This window comes from Pongo abelii, chromosome 2 (assembly GCF_028885655.2).
Source record: "Pongo abelii isolate AG06213 chromosome 2, NHGRI_mPonAbe1-v2.0_pri, whole genome shotgun sequence".
Taxonomy (NCBI): domain Eukaryota; kingdom Metazoa; phylum Chordata; class Mammalia; order Primates; family Hominidae; genus Pongo; species Pongo abelii.
The window spans coordinates 101,240,938-101,256,721 of NC_085928.1; the positions used below are offsets into that span (position 1 = coordinate 101,240,938).

Here is a 15,784-nt window from a genome sequence, read left to right on the forward strand (position 1 = left end):
GGGCTAAAGAGATAACCTGGCATCTGCTCTAGGTTCTCTGATTCCCTGAGGGCAGCACTGTTTGGGAGGATTCACACTTGTGCTCCCTGTGTCTGGAAAAAAGGCTCAGAAACCAAGGAGTAAAGAGAATGGGGGCTAGAAGTGATCCTTGCTTTCAGAGGTGCTCTAGGCTTGCCCTGTCCTAAATGTTAGCCACCAGCCACATGTGGCTATAGAGCATTCTGGAATGTGGCTAGTCTGAATTCAGATGAGTCATAAATGCAAAATACATATTGGATTTCAAAGTCTTAATATGAAAAAAATATTTTTTATAGGGATTACTTGTTGAAATGATAATATTTTATCATTTCAATATATTTTATTTAAATAAAATATATTAAAATTAATTTCACTTGTTTCCTTTTCCTGTGCACTGTGGCTGCTAGAAAATTTAACATTACCTTTCTACTGGATAGCATTGCTCTTCACGGGTGGGCTTTCTGCCCAGAACAGGGGCCCACATGACTGAGACAGGTTCCAGGCCTACCCTTGGGCCTGCTTCCAGAGCTGTGGCTGACCTTTTGGAGAGGTAGAGTGGGCTTGGCCTTTGTAATTCAGCCCTCCCGTCCCAAAAAGCCCTCTGAAATCCTACCATTGAGAAGTAATCACTTTGGATAATCACAGCTTTTCAAAATGCAAGTACCCTAGGATTAAGAAGCTAACATCAACCAGGCATGGTGGCTTACGCCTGGAATCCCAGTACTTTGGGAGCTGAGGTGGGAGGATTGCTTGAGCCAGGAGTTTGAGGCCAGCCTGGGCAATGCAGCAAGACCCTCATCTCTACAAAAATTTTAAAAATGAGCTAGGCAGGGTGGCACACACCTGTAGTCCCAGCTATTCTGGAGGCTGAGGGGGGAAGATAGCTTGAGCCCAGGAGTTTGAGGTTATAGTGAGCTATGATCATGCCACTGCATTCCAACCTGGGTGATAGAGTGAGACCCTGTTTCTAAAACAAAACAAACAAAACAAAAAACCAAACACCTAGTCTAAATATTCTGGGATCCCAGGGTGCCTACAAGATAGAGGAGGGGGCCCCAGAGAGAACTATGGGAGGTAGAAAAACAGGAGTCGGAGGATACCGAACTCCCTGGCTGCCTTGCTCTTCCATTTTGTGCTCAGCTCCCTGGCTTTGAGACCACCTGTCTCTTAATAGGTTGACCTCTACCCTACCTAAGTGTTTCCTTGTCCTTAGGAAATGGGCCATTTGGTGCCTCTGGGAGTTTTATTTATTTATTTATTTATTTATTTTTGAGCCAGATTTTCGCTCTGTCACCCAGGCTTGAGTGCAGTGGTGCCATCTCGGCTCACTGCAACCTCTGCCTTCCAGGTTCAAGTGATTCTTGTGCCACAGCCTCCCAAGTAGTTAAGATTACAGACACGTACAACCACGCCCAGCTAATTTTTGTATTTTTAGTAGAGATGGGGTTTTTGCCATGTTGGCCAGGCTGGTCTCAAGCTCCTGGCCTCAAGTGATCCACCCACCTCAGCCTCCCAAAGTGTTGTGATTATAGGCGTGAGCCGCCTCTCCTGGCCTGGAGTTTTAGAAGAGTCATATCAGAAATTTTATTTTCTCCGTTCCTCTGTCATACCCATTCTGAGTGGTTTACCTGACCTGCGAAGGCTAAATTTCTTTTGTAATACAGAAGGGTGGCTCCTATACTTTGTGTAAAAGGGCCCTGGATGGCTGAACATAGCATTACAATGTGCAGTATATGGAGCAGAATTTGTTCTGCAGCCTGGCATGCTTTAGACGTTTTTAAGGAAACAACAAACTGTGAGCTGTATGTGTTAGCTGTGGTCAGTGTAGTGTGTGGGCCCCCAAGCAGCAATTCTTTAGGGGTCTCAGTATATGAGTCTTGGGCAGGCCCTTACAGACTTTGGCTTTGTGTTTAGTAATGTAAATTCTTCTCCAGTGTTTGTAAGATGCCTTCTGTGTGCTTAGCATTGAATGAGGATTCAGTGGAGACTATCCAAGTTGGGATTTAGGGACCAGATTGCATTTGCCTCTCATGTAGCATTGCATTCTTAGACTTGCAATGCCTGTGATGTTTTTGTTTTGTTTTGTTTTCTCTTCTAGGCGTTTATAAACTGGAAAGAGGCTAAACTGACTTGGAGTTTTTTCAAACAGTCTTTCTTGAAACAGATTTTGACAGAAGGTAAGTAGACGGTCACTCTGAATGGTCGGGAGACCATAGTAGAAGGGGATTTCATAGGACTGCCAATTACCTGGGTCCAGACCACCTGTCTAGAGCCTCTGGGGCAGAAGAATTTCAGAAATGGGAGGAGGGGGCTTAATACGGAGAGAGAAACCAATGTCTCTTTAGTTTGATGCTTTACTTAGGTGGTCTAATTTAAATCTCTCCACAGCCTTATAAGAAACATATTATTCCCCTTCATCATGGACGAGGAAACTAAGGGTCAGTGAGGTTGTGGAACTTCTTCAGGGTTTTATAGTAACAAGGAACAGCTTAACTGGGATCCAGGTCTAACTCCAAAACCCTATGTTATATGATTTTTATGAATGTATTATAAAAGTATTATATCAGTTACATAAAAGTATTTTTATCTTTTTTTTTTTTTTTTTTTTTGAGATGGAGTCTTGCTCCGTCGCCCAAGCTGGAGTACAGTGGCGCCATCTCGGCTCACTGCAAGCTCCGCCTCCTAGGTTCATGCAATTCTCCTGCCTCAGCCTCCCAAGTAGCTGGGACTATAGGTGCCTGCCACCACACCCAGCTAATTTTTTTGTATTTTTAGTAGAGACGGAGTTTCACCATGTTAGCCAGGATGGTCTCGATCTCCTGACCTTGTGATCCGCCTGCCTCAGAGTGCTGGGATTACAGGCGCGAGCCACCACACCCAGCCTTTTTATCATTTTATATCATTTATTTATCTCATTTTATTTTCTTCTTCTTTTTAAAAATTATGTCAATTCCCTAAACCTGGATTTATTTTCTTAAACAACAAAATGCACTTGTATGAGAGTTTGGTCAGACTTTGGTCTTTTCAGTTTACCTCTGACAGAGCTCTCAATGTGGAGGGCCAGCAAGGGGCTGGAAGCACATTTAGTTTTTCTATGTATATGAGTTGGTTTATTTATACCCAGCTTTAATTTAAAAAGTGAGATTTAAGACAGCTATAAGTTGCTGAAGGTAGTAGTTTGTCTCTTCATATGTATTTCGTATCCATATACCTATTACTGAATGTATTTTTAATCTTTTCAAAAATTATCTTTTAATTATAAAATATAGTCCCATTAGAAAAAAATAAGAAAATAGAAAAAATAATACTAGCATTCTAATACAACTCTTATTGTTATTTTATTTCCCCCCATCTGTATTTTTTGTTCATTATGTCTCCAAAAGAAAGCAACTCCCCCTATGCCTTGCTTTCCCCATCTGTAAACAAGGGATAGAACCAGGCAGTGTCTGAGGGCTCTCTGATCTTTAAGAGTGCACACGTTTCCAGCCTAACCTTATAACTTTGCTATTACAAAAATGAAACTGTTCCGAGGCCTTCTCGGGGAAGGGAGGGTCAGAAGCCTCAGAAGAGCTGAGTGAAGGGCCTGAGCACTTAGCTCCTGGGGAGCAGAGACTGTGCCATTCACCACTGCCTCCCTGTGGCCTGGCACAGGAGGGCTATTCAGCATGTATTTGTGAATGGGGTAAGAAAAGCAACAAGGTAACTATTGTGAAATGGTGTATGATGATAGTTCACATTGTTGTAAGAATAAGAAAATCAGTGGAGAGAGTTTTGGAAAGGACAGTTGCTCATATGCACTTTTTTCCTTCCAAGGTTTTAAGAGCAGTTTTAATGAGTTTGAAGGAATGGATCCAGTCCAAGTGATGGCCCTAAATTGGTTTTCTGGATTGCAGACAACACATGTCTCTAGACATGTCTTTGCAGCAGCTGGTTTAAGTTTACTGCAAACTAAAGCCTCCAGAGCTCGACTTGAATGTGGTACCAGGAGCCTGCTCCATGGTTGGATCCCCCTAGCCTGACTCCCTGACTGGCAGAGTGCCATTAGGAACTTCTCAGGGCCTCCATCTCCATGGCTGTGAAATAAGGAAGTTGCCTGACTGAGATCCTCAGATTCGATACATTTTTTAAATTACAGCTCTAAAAAAGTTGAAATCCCTGGTGTTTTTTTTGTTTTGTTTTTGGTTTTTGGTTTTTTTTGTAGATAGGGTCTCCCTCTGTCACCCAGGCTGGAATGCAGTGGTGCAAACACGGCTGACTGCAGCCTTGACCTCTCGGGCTCAAGTGATCCTCCCACCTCAGCCTCCCAAGTAGCTGGGACTACAGGCAAGGCACCTACCATTACGCCTAGCCAATATTTTAATTTTTTTATAGAGACAGGGTCTTGTGATGTTGCCCAGACTGGTCTTGAACTCCTGGACTCAAGCGATCCTCCTGCCTCGGCCTCCCAAAGTGCTGGAATTACAGGCATAAGTCACTGAGCTCAGCCTGAAATCACTTTTTGTAGTAGCAAAAATGTATGTGCTGTTACTTCTGCCCCCACATTTCCTGAACACTATTCTAGGTGCTGAGAATACTGAGATGAATGAGTAACAGGCCATGGCCTCAAGCATTTCATTCCTCACCAGACACAGCCATTTGTGTGGTTAACTGTTACTGGGCTGTGAGGGGTGTAGTACTTGGAAACTCATTTCCTAGAGCTTTGCTAGGAAACCAGGGTCATAGAGATGACTGAGAGGGGTTCCTGCCCTCAGGGAGTTTACAGAATGTAGGAAGGAGAGGCCTATTTTGCCAAAAGACAGGGAGGGCCCTGCAGAAAAGACACTCTAGGTGGTGAGAATGACAAGAGCCAAGGTGGGCCCAGCCTGACTCAAAGCAGCTGGAGGGCTAAAACCTGGGAGGTAGGGTGCAGCAGAAGATGACAGGGTGATGAGGGTGAGGTTGGCGAAGGGAATCCAAAATGATAGCTTGGGGTCAGTGTATAAAAAGCCCACAAATACAGAATTAAGGAGCCTAGACTTTTTGCAAACATTAAAGAGTCATTTTGGCCTGGCACGGTGGCTCACGCCTGTAATCCCAGCACTGTGGGAGGCCAAGGTGGGCGGATCACCTGAGGTCAGGAGTTCGAGACCAGCCTGGCTAGCACAGTGAAACCCCATCTCTACTAAAAATACAAAAATTAGCTGGGCATGGTGGCAGGCGCCTGAAATCCCAGCTACTTGGGAGGCAGAGGTTGCAGTGAGCCCAGATAGCACCATTGCACTCCAGCTTGGGCGACAAGAGCGAAACTCTGTCTCAAAAAAAAAAAACATTTAAAGATATGAAAGCAAGCCAGGTGCGTTGGCTCACACCTGTAATCCCAGCACTTTGGGAGGCTGAGGTGGGAGGTCAGGAGTGCAAGACCAGTCTGGCCAACAAGGCGAAACCCCGTCTTCACTAAAAAATAATTAAAAAAATTAGCTGGGTATGGTGGCGGGCGCCTGTAATCCCAGCTACTCAGGAGGCTGAGGCAGAAGAATTGCTTGAACCCAGGAAGCAGAAGTTGCAGTGAACGAGATCGCGCCACTGCACTCCAGTCTGGGTGACAGATCAAGACTCAGTCTCAAAAAAAAAAAAAAAAAAAGATATGAAAGCAGAGACTGATTTAAGAGCTGTGTTTGAGGCCGGGTGCAGTGACTCATACCTGTAATCCCAGCACTTTGGGAGGCCAAGGCGGGTGAATCACTTGAGGTCAGGAGTTCGAAACTGGCCTGGCCAACGTGGTGAAACCCATCTACTAAAAATACAAAAAATAGCGTTGGGCGTGGTGGTAGGCACCTGTAATCCCAGCTACTCAGGAGGCTGAGGCAGGAGAATCTCTTATGTCTGAGAGGCGGAGGTTGCAGTGAACTGAGATCACGCCACTGCACTCCAGCCTGGGCGACAGAATAAGACTCCGTCTCAAAACAACGACAACAACAAAACAAAACTGTATTTGCAGAAGCTGGAACTGTTAGCAGTGAGGGTGGATCCAAGCAGCACAGAGACACAGGCCTGTGAGGACCTGCAGTGGTCCCTGCCACAAACACAGTGGCAGGGGCTTGGAGAGAGAGTCAGGGTGGGAGAAAGTCTTGAGAGAAGATCCTCACTGCTTCTAGCCTCTTGATGCTTTCCTTTTCGAGCAAGTTACTAGGAGGTGAGAATTTGCCCTTCAGGGCGTGGGCACTGTTTAGTGCTCCTTTTCCATAGTGGTCAACACTTTTTCTTCATAGATGAGAAACTTCATGAAAGCCAGGGGGATGGGGGCCCTGGCTGGTGTCTTCACCTTGAAGGCATTAGACTGTCTTAGATTTGAATCATGAACTCAGGTCTGAGTTCATGATTCAAATCTAAGACAGTCTAATACCTTGCCAGCCCCAGGGAGCTGTCTCCACCCCTGAGGAACCTTTGGATAAGCTTGTGCATATAATCATGGACTCTTCACAGATAATTTACGCTCAGATTATCTGACCTCCCCTTAAGACTTGGGACCATCATTTTCATTATTAACATTTAATAATCTCCACATACTTTTTTAAAAACTTATTTTTAGGGCTGGGCGCGGTGGCTCACGCCTGTAATCCCAGCACTTTGGAAGGCTGAGGTGGGCGGATCACGAGGTCAGGAGATGGAGACCATCCTGGCTAACACAGTGAAACCCCGTCTCTACTAAAAATACAAAAAAAATAAGCCGAGCGCGGTGGCGGGCGCCCGTAGTCCCAGCTGCTCGGGAGACTGAGGCGGTAGAATGGCGTGAACCCAGAAGGCAGAGCTTGCAGTGAGCCAAAATCATGCCACTGTACTCCAGCCTGGGTGACAGAGCGAGACTCTGTCTCAAAAAAAAAAAAAAAAAAAAACATTTTTAGACTTGTTTTATTAATTTTTTTTATTTTTAATTTAACTGGCTTGGAGATTTGCTGTCAATAAAGTCCTCAGCACTTTCCAAATTGTTACTCTGAGATTATTTGAAATCAACATTAGGACAAGGACATGTCTTTAACTGATTATCTAGTATTTCTCCTTTATTTGTCAGCTGGAAAAGTTGATAGCTGGTAAGAGAAAGGAAACAATAAAGTAATGTGCATTTGACATTGCTAATTATTTTGCTTTTTTGTTTATAGGCGAGCGATATGTGATGACATTTTTGAATGTATTGAACTTTGGTGATCAGGGTAAGGTGAAATTCTGTAGTGTTTTAATTAAAGGTGAATACTATTAATAGATACTTCCTAATATTTTTCTCTGATATATTTAATGAAAGATGAACCTGAAGATTAAAGAAAATCCTGAAGACTGTAAATTGTAGGTCTTTGTACTGATTATGTCCTCCAATGTGACTTTGGTGGCAGGTGTTCTGGTGAGCACCCAGCCCTCTAGTTTGCCTCCTGAGAGCTCTGGTGTTCATTTTGGGAGGTGGGAGGTGCCAAGAGAAGAGAAAAGGGAACTCACTGTCACAGCCACAAGAATCTGCCCCATGTTTGTGTGGCTAGATAGTCTTTCAGTATTTTCATTTTTATCTTTTAATGTAATCCCAAAGTAATGGAAATCAAATAGAAAAACATGAACTTTGCATTAATGACCTGTATAAGAAAGTACTGTTGATGTAAGCATTCTGTATCTTGACTGTATCAATGTTGGTGTCCTGGTTGTGATATTGTACTATAGTTTTACAAAATGTTACCACTGGGTAAAGGGTATATATATGGGATCCGTCTATGACTTCCTATTTTTTTGTCTTTTTTTTTTTTTTTTTTTGAGACAGGGTCTCATTCTCTTGCCCAGGCTGGAGTGCAGTGGTACCATCACAGCTCACTGCAGCCTCAACCTCCTGGGCTTGGGTGATCCTCCCACCTCAGCCTCCCAAATAACTGGGACTACAAATGCACACCACCACGCCTGGCTAATTTTTTCCATTTTTGTAGAGACAGGGTTTTTCCATGTTTCCCAGGCTCATCTCAAACTCCCGGGCTCAAGCAGTCCACCTACCCTGGCCTCCCAAAGTGCTGGAATTATAGGCATGAGCCACCGTGCCTGGCCACTATTACTTCTTATAACTCTGTGTGAATCTATAATTATCTGAAGATAAACAAACTTTAATGAAAATATTAAATAATTTTAATAGTGCTATGAAAATTAAAGTAGAAAAACCAACATGATTGTTGTTTCTTCTTTTTTGTTTTGTAGGTGTGTATGATATAGTGAATAATCTTGGCTCCCTTGTGGCCAGATTAATTTTCCAGCCCATAGAGGAAAGTTTTTATATATTTTTTGCTAAGGTGCTGGAGAGGGGAAAGGATGCCACACTTCAGAAGCAGGTAATGTTGGTTCTTATGTCATCTCTCAAGTGAATTCTCCCTTTAAATGCAAGACAGACAGGAATGTGAAGCAGTCTGTTTCTCTTCTGTTTGATCAGGAATTTTCTTATAGATTTCATTCTTCTATTACATTCTGTATGATAGTGGGACCCAGGGCTCACCTCTTTTTTCGTGGCCTTCTCCCTTTGCTCTTGGCTGTCTTTTCCTTCTCACCCCTTTGTTATTCGTTGTGACCTTACTCTTTTTTTTGGGGGGGGGGATAGTCTTGCTCTGACGCCCAGCCTGGAGTGCGGTGGCATGACCTCGGCTCACTGCAACTTCCACCTCCCAGGTTCAAATGATTCTCCTGCCTCAGCCTCCTGAGTAGCTGGGACTACAGGCATGCGCCACCACACCCAGCTAATTCATGTATTTTTAGTAGAGATGGGGTTTTGCCATGTTGGCCAGGCTGGTCTCGAACTCCTGACCTCAGGCAATCTGCCCACCTCAGCCTCCCAAAGTGCTAGGATTACAGGCGTGAGCCCCTGTACCTGGCCATGTGACCTTACTCTTGATCCAGTCCTCTCAGGACTCTAAAGCTGTCCCCATTGTCCTGCAGATGCCCAGCCATGGGTTAGTCTTAGGCATAAGAATGCCTCCCTTATCCTCAGAGTCTCAAGAGCCAAAGGATGCAGAAGTTGGAGCCAGGCTAATCAAGGGCATAGGGAGGAGAGGAAGTGGTTGTTGGCTTTCACTCACCACACCAATTGTTTAAGCTTCTTACAACTGGGACGTGCCCAGAGCTACACTTTGACTGTAAAATTCTGTATACTCGGGTTGGTAAATACAGAAGAAGAGATTTTAATCTAGGAGTATTTTGTTGTAGGAGCTTCACTTTTTCCAAAACCACTGAAAATGTCTGACTTTTCTTAGAATAGCAAGCTAGTTCAGCCTCTTGCATGTCTTAAAAGAAATTTAGTAAAATACAGTTTATGCACAATATCTCAAAATGAGCTAATCTGGTACTCAGTCTGATTTAGGAATATTTTCCTAAGAGTACATTCACAGTATCATCATAATTTTGGAATGTTTAGCAGGAGAAGCACAGAGCTGGCTAGTGTATATGAAAACTTGCTGCACATTTAAGAATAAATATTAGTGGCCTGGTGCAGTGGCTCATGTCTGTAAGCCTCACGCTTTGGGAGGCCAAGGCAGGAGGATTGCTTGAGGCCAGGAGTTTGAGATTAGCCTGGTCAACATAGTGAGACTCCCTTCTCTATTTCTATTTAAAAAAAAAAAAAAAGAAGAAGAAATATCAGGGGGGAAAGTGAGTGTTTCCTAAGCAATATTTGAAACAATTTATCCCAAGTGAATTGGAAACTAACCCTCCCCCTTACTACCTAAGGAGAGACACACTTTTTCCTTCATTTGCTAATTGACGTGAAAACAAACACGCTACAAAAAAATAGTGATATCCATCACGCTGTTGGAAGAGTGAACTGTAAAACAGTGAAGGGAGAAGGCCAGACGTGAAGGATGAAGGTTTTCTTCAGCTCATGATTCATCCAACTTCCTTCCCTCTTCCCTGGCCCCAGGAGGATGTTGCTGTGGCTGCTGCAGTCTTGGAGTCCCTGCTCAAGCTGGCCCTGCTGGCCGGCCTGACCATCACCGTTTTTGGCTTTGCCTATTCTCAGCTGGCTCTGGATATCTACGGAGGGGCCATGCTTAGCTCAGGATCCGGTACGCCCAAGAGTTTTTCTGGATTTTTTCTGATTTCCCAACAGAAATAGAAGAGTCATGAAATTCAAGAACTTGTGCACACACAGTTGTTATCTGTGTCAGTGTAGGGAAAACTGTCTGGTGGCGGGGGCTGTGGGACTGTTCCCCTCATTCAACTCCAGACACACACTCAAAGTTTAGGCAGGGGCGTTGGCACCAGGACGATCAGCTTCCCCAGCCTCACTTGGAGAAGTTATTAGGACTTCTCCTTGCCGTTGGCTTTCCTCTTGGGCCTAGAATGTGTTTTGCCAAGCGCTTCCCTGTGCTCCCTCTGGGGTGAGGGAGGAAGGCAGAGGGCAGACGCTAAGGAGTCTCCACTTCGTACTAAACACATCTGAAGATAGTAAATGCCACATAAATCTCCCAGCCTGGTGCATAAAAGCCTCTGAAGGATAACCCAAAGCCATTTGCAGAGAATAAAATTGATCTCTGCAAATAACATGGTATATTTAATCCAGTGACTCTCAGTTTTTGAAGAAGAAAAGTATTGAGTATGTCTAATTTTGAAACACCAGGCCGCTGAGGATCTCACAGCACTTGTTAGGCCTTGGGGACTTCACCAGTTTCAAAATGTGCTGGGCTGTAAGCTGGCAGTCCATTTGCAGTGCTTCATCTTGGGTTTAGCAAAGATGTTTTTAATTTCTCAGGTCGCTGGACAAGAACGCTGAGGACTTCTTTCTGCTGCCCCATCTCAATATAAAGGGCTTTGTCAAATGCCATTTTACAAGTTCAATGGGGCCCAAACTTTTGGTGTTAGGGGAAGAAGGGCCAGGTTTCTATACCAGAGCAAAGGTCATTAAGTTTGGAGAAACACCTGCTGTGAAATCAATGAAGTAGTTTGCAGCTCCCTGGGGCTTGTGCTGTGAGAAGTATATTTCCATCAGGCAGCTGCTGGGAGGCCTCATTAGGAAGGCATTAGTAAGTTTATGGGCAGAGATTGGGAACTCAACTATTCTGTAGCAGCTCTTCCCCTTTAGAAAGCAATCACCAAGGAGCAGCCTCTAATGTCACACAATCACAGGGTGTTGCCTCAAGGAGGGGGCTGTCCCATCATTATCATGACCCATCATCTTAGTTTTGAAAGTGGAACTCGCAACACTGCTGTCCCCAGTTGTGTACTTGTCTTTGTCTTCACCCTGGAAGTGGACTACTTACCTGTGAGCTGTACTGGCCATCTCCAGATGTGGGACTCGGACACAGCACAGACAGGCTTTTGTGTAGGGGTGTGGCTTCTCTTCCATTGTTTGGGATTAGCACTGTATTTAATTAGGGTCTTTGTAAGTGTTCTAGAGGCTTTTCTTAGAAATCCTTCTCACACCTAGCTTTGCTTTGCTTTTTCTTTTCTTTTCTTTTTTCTTGGTAACTCACAGAACAACACCTAGCTTTTCTATCCTTAAGCAAAACCCAGACATTCACAGAATTTCCCCAAGACTTCTTACATTTCTCTTAGGTGCTTCTCTCTTGCCCCTCTGCCTTTTACTTTTTTCCTTCTCTATCCGCTTGTCTTAATGAACTAGGGCTGCCATGACAAAGTACCACAGACTGCGTGGCTTTAAACAACAGAACATATTGTCTGTCAGTTCTGGAGGCCAGAAGTGCACAATGAAGCTACGGCCAGGGCTGTGTTCTCTCTGAAGGCTCGAGGAGAGGCCCCTTCCTACCTCTTCTAGTTTCTAGTGGTTGCTGGCATCCTGGCGTTCCTTGACTTGCAGCTGCAGCACTGCGGTCACATGGCTGTGTTCTCTCTGTCTTCACGTCGTCATCCCCCTTGCGCTCTTCACGTCGTCATCTCCCTGCGCGTGTCTGCCTCAGTGTGCAAGTTTCCCCCACTTTTTTTTTTTTTAATGAGATGAAGTCTCACTCTATCACCCAGGCTGGAGTACAGTGGTGCGATCTCGGCTCACTGCAGCCTCCACCTCCCGGGTTCAAGAGACTCCCGCCTCAGCCTCCCAAGTAGCTAGGATTACAGGCACACCCTACCACACCCGAATAAGTTTTTGTATATTTAGTAGAGACGGGTTTCGCCATGTTGGCCAGGCTGGTCTCAAACTCCTGACCTCAGATGATCTGCCCCCCTTCGGCCTCCCAAAGTGCGGAGATTACAAGCATGAGCCACTGCACCCGGCCAAGTTTCCCCTTTTTGTAAGGACACCTGTCATATAGAATCAGGGCCTGCCCTAATGACCTCATTTTAACTCAGTTTTCTTCATGAACACCCTGTTTCCAAATAAGGACAGATTCTCAGGTACCACTAGTCAGGACATCAACATATCTATTTTGGGGGGACAGTTCAACCTAAAACACCGCTCAATTCAGTCTACAATTGAAGGTTGGTTCCATTCTTGAATTCCCCAAATGGACGCAAAACCCTTTACGTGAGTCACTGCTTGGTGCCAGAGTTTGTGTTGTTCTCCATGCCTCACCACAGCCCACTGTTCACCTACTGATGGGCCCTCCTGTGCCATTAGCGTTCAGTTACCAGGTAAGGAGGCCCCCCACTCCTCTCTGCTTCTGCCAGGGAGAGGAGGATGTGGAGAAGCAGGAGGCACACTTGAGCATAGCCTTGAGCCTCCCGGGTGCAGAGCCTGGTCCCCGCCTCCCTTCCTGGAGTCACCGTTAGCTGGGGTGGGGGCCAGGCTACTTCCTGCAGCGGCTTGACAAGCAAAATGCTTGTCAAAATGTGAGGTGATAAACATGGAATCTGAGACAAGGCCGTGGAAAACAGTTTTTTGTTGGGTGTCGGGGCTGCCCTGTTAGGATTCCTTTTATAATTTTGTGACTGCCATAAAACTGTTTAGGGGTCCCACAGCATGGAGATCTTTTGTATTAAATAGCTTTCATAAGCCCTGAATGAGTTCCAGATTCTGAGACTCCGGAACTTCAGTCCCCCTCCTTTTCTTTTAGTGGTTATGTTTTTTTGTTTTTTTTTTCCCCTTTGTTGAGGTATAATTTACATAAAGTAAAATGCTGTTCTCTTAAGAGTACAGTTTGGTAAGTTTTGACAAATATGTACAAAAAATCCCATGTAACTACCAAACAGATTCAGACATAGAATATCTCCATTTCCCCAGAAAGTTCTTTTGGGACCCTTTCTAGTCAACCACCCCACTCCACCTCAGAGACAAAGAGAAATCAGAAGAAATCTGATTTCTATCACCATGGATCAGTATTTCTTTTAAAAATAATTTCATATCAACGAAATGCAGCATGTGCGCTCTTGCATTTGGCATATTTCCTTCAATATAAAGTTTTTGAGATTCTTCCATGGTTTCCAATGGATCAGTGATTTTTATTATCTTTTCTTGCTAAGTATTCCTTTGTGTGGATGGCCCACGTTTTGTTTATTCTTTCTTCTGTTGATGGTCAGTTTTGGCTATTATGAATCAAACTGCTACAGATGTTTTTGTGTAAGTGTTTTTGTGAACATGTGTGTTCAGTTCTGTTGGATATATACCTAGGGGTGCAATTGCTGGGTCGTAGGTTAGGTGTATGTTTATTTTATTAGGTGCTTGATTATGGCCCTCTTAAAAGGGGAGAATCAACCCCATTTGTAAGCCTCCTGTTCTCTGCTTAGAAGATTTTTCTGAAGCTTGTTAGCTATAGAACTGCATTACTTTGTTTTAGAAGAAAATACTATTATGGGCACTGGTTCTCACTTTGGATTTGTGTAATTTTCTGCTGGTCCTGGGCCCTGGGCTTTTGTTAAAGGTCTTTTCTTCAGGACCTGCTCAACTGAGATTCCCTTAACATGCAGGGTCACTACTGACTTTGAGTCCAAACCAGCAGGCCTATTCATGCTGATGAAAAAAGGGAACAGACTTGCTTGCTAGCCAGATAAGCTTTTAGTTGTCCAGCAAGAGATCTGTACATTTATTCATAATTGTTGTTTTTTGTGTGTGTGATAAGGTCTTGTTCTGTCACCCAGGCTGGAGTGCAGTGGCACTATCATGGCTCACTGCAGCTCTGACCTCCCCAGACTCAGGTGATCCTCCCACCTCAACCTCTCGAGTAGCTGGGACTACAGGCCTGCCCACCACACACAGCTAACTTTTGTATTTTTGGTAGACACGGGGTTTCATCATGTTGCCCAGGCTGGTCTCTAACCTCTGGGCTCTAGCAGTCTGCCGGCCTTGGGCCTCCCAAAGTGCTAGGATTACAGGCATGAGCCACCGTGCCCAGCCTGTCCTTTTGTTTTTTGCTGATTATTTAGTCAGTGCCATAGAATGCTGGGAATCCTTCTAGATTATTAAGACCCTGGGCTCTAGCATACAGTCTGTCCATTGCTGATACCAGCAGACCTCATAGTCTGGTTCTGGTTTTCTGGGTACTCAGCAGCACTGAGGGTACGTGTGGGCCTTCTGATTGGGCTCTGGAGTCTCAGTTGTTTCCTCGTAGGTCCTGTTTTGCTGCGTTCCTACTGTCTCTATGTTCTGCTGCTTGCCATCAATGGAGTGACAGAGTGTTTCACATTTGCTGCCATGAGCAAAGAGGAGGTCGACAGGTGGGTAACCTAGCAGGTACACCTTTAATCATGGCCTTCAGCCAAAATGAAGTAACTTGTCAAGCTTTTTGCTTTTCATTCTGAACATGCATTTACAGATGGCTGTTTTAGAGGCAACACTTAGTCCACCAGTGTGGTGCTCCCCTGGGATCTCTGTGGCACCAGCATGGTTCAGCAACTGCACCCCACTGTAGGGCTGGGAGGCAGCAACTACTCTTTGCCTCCCCTTTGTGGAGGAAGAAACATCGGCTCTGAAAGGTTACATTAGTCCAGATTTGCAGAGTCAGGCACCAGACAAGCTAGATTTCCATTCCTCCACCTCCTTGCTCACCCTAGAAGAGTGGTCCTCCAGTAAGTTACTGAGGAGCTTCTTCAAGATGCACATTCCTACCCCTGAGAACCTGATTGGTGGGTCTTTGGGAATCTCAGGGATTCTGTGATGCGTCTCCTGAGAAAAGCCCAAGTGCACACATACATCTCATCTTGCCATAATTTTTTCTCAACTGTTGACTCCAGATCAGGATTCCTGTCCTGGAATCCCTACCAGTGGTTTTTTGTTTTTTTTTTTTTTTGAGACAGAGTCTCGCTCTGTCGCCCAGGCTGGAGTGCAGTGGCGCGGTCTCGGCTCACTGCAAGCTCCGCCACCCGGGTTCACGCCATTATCCTGCCTCAGCCTCCCAAGTAGCTGGGACTACAGGCGCCTGCCACCATGCCTGGCTAATTTTTTGTATTTTTAGTGGAGATGGGGTTTCACCGTGTCAGCCAGGATGGTCTCGATCTCCTGACCTTGTGATCCTCCCGCCTTGGCCTCCCAAAGTGCTGGGATTACAGGCATGAGCCACCATGCCCGGCCCCATGGGGGTTTTCATGCTGCCTCTGTAACCTTGATTGCTGGTGAGGGCTCTCAGAAGCCTGGCCATGGGGTGGGATGGGGAGGGAGTATCTCACATGGGGACCCTTCCCCCTCCTCTGTGTGTGTCCTTTCCTGGCCTGGCTCATGTAAAAGCTTGGGGACTTTGTTTGCTACACAGTGACTGAGAACTAGGGTCCAGACCAGCAGGTCTCAGTCCAGACTGATGAGATTCATCTAGGAATTTCTGGTCCACTCCCAGCCAAGCTGAATTAGAATCTTAGAAGGCTTGAGCCAGGGAATCTGTTTATTACACAGCTCTAGGCG

At 45.2% G+C, this 15,784-nt stretch overlaps 1 protein-coding gene across 4 annotated transcripts in view; it reads left to right on the top strand.

Annotated features, from left to right (window-relative positions):
• Nucleotides 1-15,784, top strand: part of RFT1 (RFT1 homolog) — a 54,015-nt gene that overhangs the window by 16,463 nt on the left and 21,768 nt on the right. For 3 of the 4 annotated variants that reach the window (XM_054552069.2, XM_054552070.2, XM_002813637.6), the window contains exons 7-11: nucleotides 2,117-2,195; nucleotides 7,155-7,205; nucleotides 8,218-8,348; nucleotides 9,923-10,067; nucleotides 14,502-14,607. In XM_054552069.2, coding sequence (XP_054408044.2) covers nucleotides 2,117-2,195; nucleotides 7,155-7,205; nucleotides 8,218-8,348; nucleotides 9,923-10,067; nucleotides 14,502-14,607 — 512 coding nt within the window. The remainder of the gene's footprint in view (nucleotides 1-2,116; nucleotides 2,196-7,154; nucleotides 7,206-8,217; nucleotides 8,349-9,922; nucleotides 10,068-14,501; nucleotides 14,608-15,784) is intronic. The other variant, XM_054552068.2, reaches the window with a different exon arrangement.